Genomic DNA, 12,660 nt, shown 5'->3' with positions numbered 1-12,660 from the left:
AGTGCTGAATTCGGTGGCTCATGGCTGTAATCCCAGCACTTTGGGAGCCCAAGGCGGGAGAATCACTTGAGGTCAGGAGTTCGAGACCAGCTTGGCCAACATGGTGAAATCCCGTCCCTACTAAAAATACAAAAATTAGCTGGGTGTGGTGGCATGTGCCTGTAATCCCAGCTACTCGGAAGGCTGAGGCAGGAGAATCGCTTGAACTGGAAGTTAGAGACTGCAGTGAGCCAAGGTCACGTTGCTGCACTCCAGCATGGGCAACAGAGTAAGACCCTATCCCCACCACTAAAAAATAAAAAGAAACCGCATGACGTTGTCACTATCCCAGCTGTAACGGGCAAGAGAAAAGGAAGCAGTAAGTGTTATAACAGCCCCAGAAGAGAAGGAACCATGGTCGACTACAGTGTCTGGGAGGGAGGTAGCAGGGGAAGAAATCGTAGCCTCTCCCCTCCCACACTCTGTCTTCTGCTGGTGCCCCTCCTCCTGGCTGAACCCATCTGGAAATCAAAGGACAGAGAGCCCAGGAGAGGAGGTCTGCAGAGGAGAGTCTGTTGTGCAGGACACACAGTGTGGCAGCTGGAGAATGGATCTGGGGAGATCAATGGACAGGGACACAGGCTACATTAGCAAAGGCAGGCAGGGAAGGCTTCTCGGAGGTGGTGACACATGAGCAACTCCTCAGTAAAGTTCTTCCTGGCAGAGCATGTAAATCCCTGCAACAAGCAACCAATGGACCACGTGGGGTTTTCTCATCTGGGAAGGCTTTGAGGAAGGGCATGCATTTCTTTGAGTTGGCTTCAGGTCCTGGATAAACCAGACTAGGTAATTTCTCAAGGTCTTTTCTGGTCCAGGAAGTCTCCAGTTCTTAAATAAAGCAGATTTTTATACTTTCCTTCTTTCCTTTTCTTTCTTTTCTTTCTTTTCTTTCTTTTCTTTCTTTCTTTCTTTCTTTTCTCGGCTCACTGCAACCTCTGTCTTCCAAGTTCAAGCAATTCTCCTGCCTCAGCCTCCCAAGTAGCTGGGACTACAGGCGAGCACCACCACGCCTGGCTAATTTTTGTATTTTTAGTAGAGATGGGGTTTCACCATGTTGGCCAGGATGGTCTGGATCTCTTGACCTCGTGATTCGCCCACCTTGGCCTCCCAAAGTGCTGTAATTATGGGCGTGAGTCACCACACCCGGCTTCTTTTCAGACATTTTAAAGCACACTTAGGTTGCATGGTGCATAGAAAGTATTAAAAATCATATAGTATGTGTGATTGTTTTGCCCGGCTTTTGTAGGAGTTAAAAATCAAGCAATAAACAGGCATCTCGGGCTTCTGGAGATAGGAGTGGTACTATGTCAGGTTCAGAGCTTCATCCCACCAAGACCTGAGGCTCCGAGAGTGAGGCATCTTGTTCGAGGCCGCACAACAACGCCCCATCCCAGAACACGGAGGAAAGAGGAGATGATAAGGACAGCAGAGAGAAACACGCAGATTTACTGTGAGTGTCTCTGTTGCCTCTGAACGGGGGGACACTGTCAATGTCATGAACAGTAACCTCTAAGCCCTTGTTCTCCCCTGCAACAGAAGCTGAGCTCCCCAGAGAAAATAACGTGCTTAATGACATTCTCCCTGGGGAGGAATTTGCCAAAGACAGTCTGCCTCCTCAGCAGGCAGTGTGCCTCAGGAGGGGGAAGTGCTTTCTGGAGTCTACGTCCACTAAAGATGGAGAAGACAGCTGGCCTTGCTGGAGATGCAGGAAGGCACCATTGGTAAAACACACAGGCTCAGTATTCAGTGCCGATTCAGAATCACAGCTCTGTCATTTGCTGTGTGAGCTTGAGCCAATCGATTCACCTCTCTAAGCCTTAGTTTCCTCATTGTAAAATGGAGATAATGGTACTAACCCCCAGGGTTGCTGAGTGTTTAAATGTGAAGTCCTTATCACGGCACTGGACAGAGTAAGCGCCCGAAAAATATTTATTATTCATGAGATGTTGCACATGAAGCTGTCAGCACAATGTCTAGCACATAGCAGACACCAGGTAAAAGGTGTCTCTTCCTGGCCAACATGGTGAAACCCTGTCCCTACTAAGAATACAAAAATTAGCTGGGCGTGGTGGCACGTGCCTGCAGTCCCAGCTACTTGGGAGGCTGAGGTAGGAGAATCACTTGAACCTGGGAGGCAGAGTTTGCAGTGAGCTGAGATTGTGCCACTGCACTCTGGCCTAGTGACAGAGCGAGACTCTGTCTAAAAAAAAAAGGTGTCTACTGCCATCATCATCATCATCACTGTTAATCTAGAAAATAGAGATACTGCAATTCAGACATTCACCAAACATCCTCTTTCATCCGCCCAGACATAGCCCTGCTTTAAGAAAACCCCAAGGCTGGGCGTGGTGGCTCACACCTGTAATCCCAGCACTCTGGGAGGCCAAGGCCTGAGGATCAACTGAGGTCAGGAGTTTGAGACCAGCCTGACCAACATGCAGAAACCCCATCTCTACTAAAAATACAAACAAATTAGCTGGACGTGGTGGCGCATGCCTGTAATCCCAGCTACTCGGGAGGCTGAGGCAGGAAAATCGCTTGAACCTGAGACGTGGAGGTTGTGGTGAGCCGAGATCGCACCATTGCACTCCAGCCTGGGCAACAAGAGCAAAACTCCGTCTTGAATAAGTAAATAAATAAGAAAACCACAAATACAAAGCCCCAAGCTAGCACATCTGGGAAGCAATTAATTGCCACAAACAGCGGCTCTCTTCTGCAGATGGAGTCTCTAGATGGGGGACTTCAAGTAGCAGGTCCCTCCTGGGTGTAGACATTGGAGGCTCTGGGGCTGCCAGGTTTCTGGAGAGGAATCTGTTTGGGAAGAGAGACCCTCCGGACTCCCTGTGTAGATGAGGGGGGCCAAGCCCCCAAAGTCCTGCTCACCTTGCCAGTGCCATGGGGGACAGCACCTTGTCAGGAAGAGGAAGAAAGTCTCCAGGAGTTGTCATTACCGTAAGTCCCAAAGGGTCACCTCAGCACTTCGACATTTGTAAGATCCAGAAAGTGACCCCAGGCTTGGGCCAAGGAGATTGCCAAGGAATACCGTCCTTCTCGCTCCCCTTCCTCCCTTCCTGTGGTTCTTCTTTCCCTCCCTTCCTCCTTACACTCATTCTTCCATTCAATAAAAATTTATTGCATACCAACATGTGCCAAGCACAATTCTATGTACTAGAGATTTTTTTTTTTAAACAGAAGAAGGCGGAACTAAGATAGACCCCACCTTCTTCCTCATCCTAAGCATCTCTCAGACCTCAGACTACCAAGTGGGAAGCATGTTTTCATTCTGCATAAAATCTCACAATTCTGTGATATGCCCAGGATCATGACAGGCTCACAGAAGGCACCACCTCGTAGCTGCTGTGACGAGAAAATGAGGTCACACAGTAAGCACTCGATAAATGTTGGCTGTTATTATTCTATACTAGGCTCTGTGCTTAAAACTTCATACACCCACCTTTTTCATACTCACAGCAGCCCTGGGAATTGAGTACTAATTTTCTCCCAGAGGTATAGATTCAGAAACGGCCCAAAGAAATGAAGTGACTTGCTCTGTGTTAGCGTAGACGCTGGGATTTGAAGCCAGGCAACCTGGCTCCAGACTCCACTCTCTCTCTCTCTCTCCCTCTCTCTCTGTGGCTGGTCTGGAAAACTCCTGGAACTCCTGGCCTCAAGCAATTCTCCAGCCTCAGCCTCCCAAAGGGCTGTGACTACAGGGGTAAGCCACCACACCTGGCCAGGCAAGAATTCACTCTCTTAAACCACTATCGGCATCAGCTGACCCCAGGTGGCCTCCCTGCCAAGCTTGTCACTCGTTTGGGAATTTCTTTTTTGGTGAAACTGCTGAGCGGCAGTGGCTGTGCGACCCTCACTAAGCCAAAGGCATGCTCTCTCGAAATTTGGATCTTGAACAGTGGGGCAAGGATGGAAAGATGAAGGCACTCTGACCACACAGCTCCCCCTGCCAGGACCTTCCTCTCCAGCCTTCCCCTTGAGTTCGTGGCTCCCCCATAACCCCTTGGGTAAATCCATTTTGTCTTAAGTTAACCCAACTTGGATTCTGCCGCCTGCACTGGAGGATCCCCGTTCGACCACACTACTTCCCACTTAGCTGGCGCACGATGCCACTTCGCCATTCGTTGGCAGGAGCAGAAGCCCTCACTCCAGTTGGACACGCCAGGGATGGGGAGGGGGTGTCTAATACTTACGTGCCATCAATTTTCTCCATGCCGTGGAAGAAGCTGATGCAGTCTGACGTATTTCTCAGGTTAAAGCACTTCTCATCGATGCACTGCGCCGAGCTTTTATCCTCGAGGTCCCTCTCCAGGGCGTGCTGAGCATCTCGGTTATCCCTGCAGGGAGGGAGGAGTCATTCCTGGACTGTGCACCTGCCCAGAATTCCCAGCCTGGGCCACACAGCAGGTGTGTGTTACAAGCCCTGGTCCCCCAGGAAGCCCCCCAGTAGCTTCTCAGTCCTCTTCCCACCTCAATGCCCCACCACATACCCAGAGGCTCCCCCTAATCCAAACAGATTTGCCCTTTATTCTTTTTTTTTTTTTTTTTTCCCCAGAGTCTCACTCTGTCACCCGGGTTGGAGTGCAGTGGTGCAGTCATGGTTTACTGCAGCCTTGAGCTCCCAGGCTCAAGCACTCTTCCCACCTCAGTCTCCTGACTAGCTAGGACTACAGGCATGCAGCCACCAGCCTGATTAACTTTTTAAATATTTTGTAGACACGGTATTGCTGTGTTGTGCAAGCTGGTCTTGAATTCCTAGGCTCAAGTGATCCTCCTGCCTCAGTTTCCCAAAGTGTTGAGATTATAGGCGTAAGCCACCACACCTGGCCCCTGTTGTCCTTTAGAAGAAGGATGGGTAAGCATTTACTGTAAAGTGTTGCATGATAAATATTTTAGGCTTTGTGGGTCATATGGTCTCTGTTGCAACTACTGAACTGTGCACGAAAGCAGTCGCAGATATGTAAAAATGGTTGCGGCTTCATCTCAATAAAACTTTATTTAAAAAAACAGATTGTGGGCCAGATTTGTCCCTCCAGCTGTAGCTTGCTGACCTAATTTAGAAGATATCAATCCATACTTTGGACAACGTCTGATGCAAGTCAAATCACTTCGTAAATCCATCATTGTGTCTGACCCTATGCTGCGCACCAAGGGATGAGACATGAATAAGATGACACAGTCACTGCCTTCAAGTTGCTCACAGATTTGTGTGAACAAATACTATATACACACACATACACACACACACACACACATATATATATATCTCAGAACGGTAAGGCCATTGTGCAGGTTTGAAAATACAAAATAACACAGAGGAGGAAACCGTTAATTGAGGATGAGAGGGTGGTCAGGGAAGGCTTTCCAGGAGGTGTCTGAGCTGGGTTTTCACAATAAATTGAAGTAGACATTATGGGGGAATTGCTGCTGGCGGAATGAGAATTCCAAGCCGAGAACATCACATGTGCCAAGGCAGAGAAGCTAGAAACACCAGATGTTTAGGGACCTCGGGATCAGGAACTGGGCGGAGTCAGGGGCTAGGTTAGGACAGGGACTAGGTGGAGTCAGTGACTGGGTGAAGACAGAGATTGGGTGGGTTCAGGGACTGGGTTGGGTCGGGGGCTAGGTGAAGACAGGAATTGGGTAGGGTTGGGGCTGGGTGGGGTCAGAGACTGCGCTGAGGTAAAGAGAGGACAATGGATCAGGGCCAGGGCTTAAGCCAGGAGGGCTGGTTGGTATCTTGGCTAAGAAACTTAGACTTAAAGATTACTGCCAAATTCCAGACATTTGAGAACCACTTCCATGATTCTTGTCAAATACCAAACTCTACTTATTTTTCCTTTTTAAAATCACTTTTATTTAATTAATTTTTTTTTGAGACGGAGTTTCCCTCTTATCGCTTAGGCTGGAGTGCAGTGGCAGGATCTCAGCTCACTGCAACCTCCGCCTCCTGGGTTCAAGGGGTTCTCCTACCTCAGTCTCCCTAGTAGCTGGGATTACAGGCACCCGCCACCACTTCTGGGTGATTTTTGTATTTTTTTAGTAGAGACGGGGTTTCATCATGTTGGCCAAGCTGGTCTTGAACTCCTGACCTCAGGCGATCCGCCTGCCTTGGCCTCCCAAAGTGCTGGGATTATAGGCATGAGCCACCGCATTCAGCCTAAAATCACTTTTAAAATGTAAATAAATGTATGATAAAATGAAATTTTACATCCCTGACTTTAAAGAAAAACCCATCACCCTTTCCATTGATAGAAGATCACCTCAGACCTAAATATTAATACTAAGTAGGCACTCACTAAATATTAATAAATATTAATACTAAGTAGGCACCTACTAAATCCTAGCTAGAATCTACTTCCTCCAGAAGGTTCTAAGCCTAGACCTTTTTCTGTTTCCCTGTTGGCTGAAAAAAGAGAGATCAGTTGATGTTACAGACACATAAGCCGCAGCTGAAACTTTGCCTTGGAGTGTTTAGAAGAATTGTAAGAGCAGAGAAGGGCATAACTTCCATTAAGTGAGGGTATGTCAGACACCAGCTAAACTGAGTGTCTCTGTTCTCTTTCTCTCTCTCTCCCTCCCTTCTTGTGTCTATGTCTCTGTCTCTCCAACCTTTGTCTTTTTCTTGGTTTCTCTCTGTCTCAGCCTCTGTGTGTCTCTCTGGGTGTCCCCCTCCGTCTCCTCCATCTATATCTTTTTTTTTTTTTTTTTTTCTGTTATGGATGTTGGTTGCGGGTGAGGGATTTCCAGCAGGCCAGGAGCCAGGAAGTGAAATCCTGACAGTAGTGGGGGTTCCCACCTATCAGGAAGCATGGGTCACATCGGAGCAGGAGGAACCCCTGACCCGGGGCCCTTGGGGTTTCCAAATTGGCAGAGCCCTGGAGAAATGGGGCCCTGTCCTGCCGAATGAGCTGGAACGTGAAGCGAGGCCAGGATGTGGAAAGCAAACATGTCAGAGAATTAGAGGGAAACCTGGGGGCCTCAGAGTCCAGCGTGTCCAGCTGCCTGGCCCTTGCCATGAGGCCTGGGGAAAGAGGAGGCAGTCCTGTCCTCCCTACTTGGCCCACAACCAAGGGCCGGATCAGCGCCAAGCTCACCCTGCTGTCAGCCCACCAGGAAAAGCCCAAGCATGACTTCCTCTGTCAGGAAGAGCCTTTTCTCACCTGGTGCGGCAAGGACACCACCCTGCCCAGATGCAGGCCTCAGGCTCCGCAGAAAACCATGAGCCAGCAGCCTGGTGTTGGCCACCTGAGCAGTTCAGCAGCAGAGCTTCCCCAAGCGCGTGAGGACACACCAGACTCTGCCTGGCTAATGAGGCTCTGGCCAGCTCTCAGTGAATCAGTATAATCCCAATCCCTCTGGCAGCACAAGCTGCCTCCCCGTGAGATGGCAGGAGTCATCTGACACACAGCCACTGCCCAGCGACAAACAGTCTCCATCCAGGGTGGCTCGGCCTCCAGTCTCCACAAAGCGAAATGCTGCCCTCACCTGCTCTCATCCTCTCCCTCACTCACTCTGTGCTTGCTTTCTCTCTCTCTTGCTCTTGCTGTCTGTCTCCGTTGCTCTCATCTCTCTCGGTCTCTATCCAAGCTCAAACATCTCTCTCTCTCTCTCTCTCTCTCTCTCTCTCTCTCTCTCTCTCTCAGACAGTCTTGCTCTGTGGCCCGGGCTGGAGTGCAGTGGCGTGATCTTGGCTCACTACAACCTCCGCCTCCTGGGTTCAAGCTATTCTCCTGCCTCAGCCTCCCGAGTAGCTAGGATTAGAGACATGCGTCACCGCCCAGCTAATTTTGTGTTTTTAGTAGAGACGGGGTTTCACCATTTTGGCCAGGCTGGTCTCGAACTCCTGACCGCAAGTGATCCACCCACCTCAGCCTCCCAAAGTGCTGGAATTACAGGCGTGAGCCACCGTACCCGGTCTCTTGTCCTCTTTCTCCATATCTGTCTCTCCTCATCTCTTTGCCTTTCTCTGTCTCTATCTCGTCTCTTGATTTCGCTTTCTGGCATATCTGACTCTGTGCCTCTCTGTCCCTCTGTCTCCCTACTCCCCATCCCTGTCTCTGTTTATCTCTTCATGTCTGTCTCTTTTGATGTCAGTGCTCATCTCTCTCTGTGTGTCTCTCAGTCTCTGGGACTGTCTCCATCTGTCTCAGTCTCCCTGGTTCTCCCAGCTCCCCCGGCCTCTGCTTGCATCATCTGGGGTTGCACAAGCAGCCTCCTGACCCCAGTCTCAGGATTTCTCCTCTGAGGTCCAGCTCCCCACTTCAAATCTGTGATTGGTTCACTCTGCCGGCTCAAACTACACCACTTCCCAAACGTCAGCCCTCCTGTCCCCACCAGCGCCATGGTTTGTCACATCCCATGGCAGTTACAAACGGAAAACCACTCTCTCTTGCCATAAATAGAAGATCACAAAAATAACTGGAAGAAAGAACAGAATAGAGAGCCCAGAAATAAATCCAGGCATTTACAGTCAATGGATTTTCAGCAAAGATGCCAAGAACACACAATGGAGAAAGGACAGCTTCTTCCTTTCTTTCTTTTCCAATACCATGTAAAAATGGTATTGATACAAGTGGAAATGTACATGCCGAAGAATAAGTTAGAGCTCTATCTCACACTATAGACAAAAATCAACTCAAAATAGATTAAAGTTTAGCCGGGCATGGTGGCGGGCACATGTAACCCCTGCTACTCAGGAGGCCGAGGCAGAAGAATCACTTGAACCCGGGAGGAGGAGGTTGCAGTGAACCGAGATTGCACCACTGCACTCCAGCCTGGGTGACAGAGGCAGACTCCATCTCAAAAAAAAAAAAAAATAATAGATTAAAGACTAAAATGTAACACCTGAAACGGTAAAACTACTAGAAGAAAACATAGGGGAAAAGTTCCATGACATTGGTCTGGACAATGACCCCAATAGCACAAGAAATCAAAGCAAAAATAGACAAATGAGATTACATCAAACTAAAAAGCTTCTCACAGCAAACAAAACAATCAAGAGAGTGAAGAGACAACCTGAGAAATGGGAGAAAATATTTGCAAACTATACCTCTGATAAGGGGTTACTATCCAAAATATATAAGGAACTCAAGAGCAAGAAAACAACCTAGCTTTAAAATGGGCAGTTATTGCGGCCCAATTTACGATAGCCAGGACATGAAATCACCCTAGGTGTCTCATAATAGATGAATGGATGAAGAAAATGTGGCATGTATACACGACAGAATACTACTCAGCCTTGAAAAAGAAGGAAATCCTGTCATTTGCGACAAGGATGAGCCTATAGGACATAATGTAAGGTGAAATAAGTCAGGCACAGAAAGACAAATATCTCATGATCTCCCCATATATGTGGAATCTAAAACAATCGAACTAATACAAGCACAGAGTAGAATGGTGGTTACCAGAGGCTGGGGGTGGGGGATTGAGGAGATGTTGGTCAAAGAGTACAAATTTCAGTTTGTCAGGGGGAATAAGTTCCAGAGACATGGTGACCATAGTTAATAACAATGTACTGTGTACTTGAAAATCACTGAGATTTTAACTGTTCTCACCACAAAAAATAAGTATGTGAGGTAACATACATGTTAAGTAGTTCAAATTAGTTCAATGTTTTGAAACATACATGTAATTTCAAAGCATCATGTTTTATATGATACAGCATATACCACTTTTGTCAATTAAAAATGAATAAGTAATTTTTTTAAAAGTGCAAGAAAAATGCAATAAAACAAAGACACTGGCCTGTCCCAATTCTCCCTTTGTTAAAGTTTGCCTGTTTAAATAAGAGTATTTAGGCCGAGCGCAGTGACTCACGCCTATAATCTCAGCACTTTGGGAGCCCGAGGTGGGCAGATCACCTGAGGTCAGGAGTTTGAGACCAGCCTGGCCAACATGGTGAAACACTGTCTCTACTAAAAATACAAAAAAAATAGCTAGGTGTGGTGGCATGGGCCTGTAATCCCAGCTACTCAGGAGGCTGAGGCCAGAGATACTTATGAATCTGGGAGGTGGAGGTTGCAGTGAGCTGAGCCCGCACCACTGCACTCCAGCCTGGACAGCAGAGTGAGACTTCGTCTCAAAAAAACAAACAAATAAATATGAATATTTAAGGAATTTTGTTTACTGAATTGATTTTTTATTTTTTATTTTTTTGAACTTTTGCAGGTACATAGTAGGTGTATATATTTGTGGGAGGTATTTTGATACAGGCGTGCAATTTGTAACAATCACATTAAGGTAACTGGGGTATCCATCCCCTCCAGCACTTATCATTTCTTTGTGTTACAAACATTCCCATTTATACTCTTTTAGCTATTTTTAAATGAGAAATAAATTACTGTTGACTGTAGTCGCCCTGGTGTGCTTAAGGTTTTTTTAAGCAAATCAATTTATAGACAAACTATACGTAACAGTAGTCCCGGTGACAGGTGGAATTGTGAGAAATTAGGACAGGGGCACACAAACCATCGAACTTCAACTCTGTTTTTGTCCTTTCAGCCATCATCCCTCCTGCTATATTTGCATCTTCTCTGTACACCTCCACCCCTGATGTCTTTCTAGGGGTCTCCAATGTGTCTGTCCCTGACCAAGCTCTTTGCTCTAAGGGTAACTTGCTTGTGATGTCTTTCTTCCTAACATCCAGCACTAACCACTTCGGGGGCTCCAAGGGCTCCTAGAGGAGGAGGTGGGTTCTGGGGTACAGCAAACCAAGATGTGTGCTCCCAGGGCTGCTTTGGAAGCTGCCCGGCCCCTCTGCTTCCACCCCAGCCGACCATGTGCACCAGGCAGCGGGACGGACAGCCACTGCCAGGTTGCCAGCCTGTCCCGTGCTTTCTGTGTCTCTGTGTCAAGAATGAATGAAGTGGAAAAACCAGCAGAGCAGCGTGCCCTGAAAGAGTTAAAGGTGAGTGCCAGATACAGGTGGAGGTGAGACAGCTGCTTCCAGGGGGAGCTGGTGCCAAGGGCTTAGCTATGGGCCCCAAGCCCTGTAAAACTTGTCTCCCTTTAATTATGAGGGGGGTCCCCAGGCTTGTCAGGATACTGGTTACATAATCTTGTAAGAACAAAAAGCTGATTTCTTTTGAAGACTTCTGGCTCAATGCGTCCAACAGCTCCCTTGCAGAGGTGCCCAGTCCCTGGCCCTGCTACCTAATACCACCCACCCTCTGTCATCTCCCAAGGTTTAGAACTCAAATGGGGAAACCACAGGCTAAGAGGGGCCTCAAGGAGGCCAGCTGCCTCTTGCCAGGGCTCTCGTTGTAAACAAGAGTAACAAGTGAAGTACCGGCTTGTGAGAGTCAATTGTGCACGTCTCAGTAACATCATATTAGCAGCTTAAAATCAGCCATTGTGTTAGCATTTACACCACCCAAACTGGCTGATCCTACATTCAGGACTCTTTTTTTTCCCCCAGAAAGCTGGTTGTTGAACATTTACCAGCACACCACTGACCAAAAGAACCACACAGAGACAAGTGGGCCCCTCTGGCTTATCCCCCAGAAACCTGGGAGTCCCAAAACAAACCCCAAGGAGAGGGAACTAAAAAAAAAAAAAAAAAGCCCTTACCGCATCTGGAGGTCAATCCTTTGAGCTAATTTTCTCATCTGTTGTTCGCAACATTTTAGCAAATCCACTTCCTGAAATGAAAAATGTCAGAAAGAGTGGTGCCTCTTAGAACCTCAGTCTTGTCTCTCAAGCCACAGCCCTCACTTCTCCCCTCCCCTCTCACTGACCACCCTCGACCCCAGGAGGTGAAATGTCAGCATGGGGCCCCTGCCTCAATCCACGTGACCCCAGGGCCAGGCAGCTAAGGGTTGATTATGGAGGCTCCACCATTGTTTTTCTTTTTATTGCCCTACTTTCTTTTTATAGACTCCCAGAAAAAAAGAAAATTTAGCACCTACTATGTGCCAAGCACTCACTTATAGATTATTTTATCATTACATTAAATAATGCATATGAAGTGGTATAGCCTATGACATATAGTAGGTGCTCAATAAACACTAGTTTTTATTATTGTTATTGGTATATTATTATCATGCCTATTTTGGAGATGAAAAGACTGAGAGTCAAATAATTCCATTTCTCCCTGTTCCTAAATTGCAAACTAGGCCTCCGCCCATGCTTCCTGAGCCCTAGCTTTCCACAGGGTGACACGTGTGGCTTCTGCTCCTGACAGGTAGCTCAGTAATTTCTCTGACCTGCTGGCCGTCCCACCTCCTTCCGGGGGCTGGGCAGACCTAAGAGATACCTTACCCGGATAAGGTTTTTCTCCACGTTGTCATGGACCAAATCAATCCCAATCCTCTTCTCTCGATGGTACAGACACTCCAAGGCCACCTGTGGGAAGCAGCATGATGAGCTTATTCTTCCTGCAGCTGTATGCAGACCCTGAGCAGAAGGTACTCACATCCACCCTTGCCACAATCTGTTCCTTTCTCCCGGAAACCTGGGTGCCTCATGTGACCTCATTACTGTGCATTGGATGGGCTTCTGCCTCCCCTTCTCACCGGATGAGAGCTGTGGGTTGCCACACGACCAATGCATCTGGAGATGGAAGGCCCATGTAGAGAAGGCAGGACAAGGTAGCATCTCAAGAACCAA

General features: G+C 47.8%; 1 protein-coding gene across 1 annotated transcript in view; it reads right to left on the bottom strand.

The window, feature by feature from the left end:
- The window catches only part of TEKT5 (tektin 5), a 68,048-nt gene that overhangs the window by 51,774 nt on the left and 3,614 nt on the right, over positions 1-12,660 (bottom strand). Inside the window, exons 2-4 of the mRNA XM_011988126.1 lie at positions 12,313-12,396; positions 11,623-11,693; positions 4,245-4,388 (exon numbers count right to left, since the gene is read on the bottom strand). Of these exons, the coding sequence (XP_011843516.1) occupies positions 4,245-4,388; positions 11,623-11,693; positions 12,313-12,396 (299 nt within the window). The remainder of the gene's footprint in view (positions 1-4,244; positions 4,389-11,622; positions 11,694-12,312; positions 12,397-12,660) is intronic.

The sequence above is a fragment of the Mandrillus leucophaeus genome, unplaced genomic scaffold (genome assembly GCF_000951045.1).
Source record: "Mandrillus leucophaeus isolate KB7577 unplaced genomic scaffold, Mleu.le_1.0 Scaffold323, whole genome shotgun sequence".
Taxonomy (NCBI): Eukaryota; Metazoa; Chordata; class Mammalia; order Primates; family Cercopithecidae; genus Mandrillus; species Mandrillus leucophaeus.
Note: the sequence above shows the minus strand (reverse complement) of the source record. Positions and strands in the feature narration are given on the sequence as shown.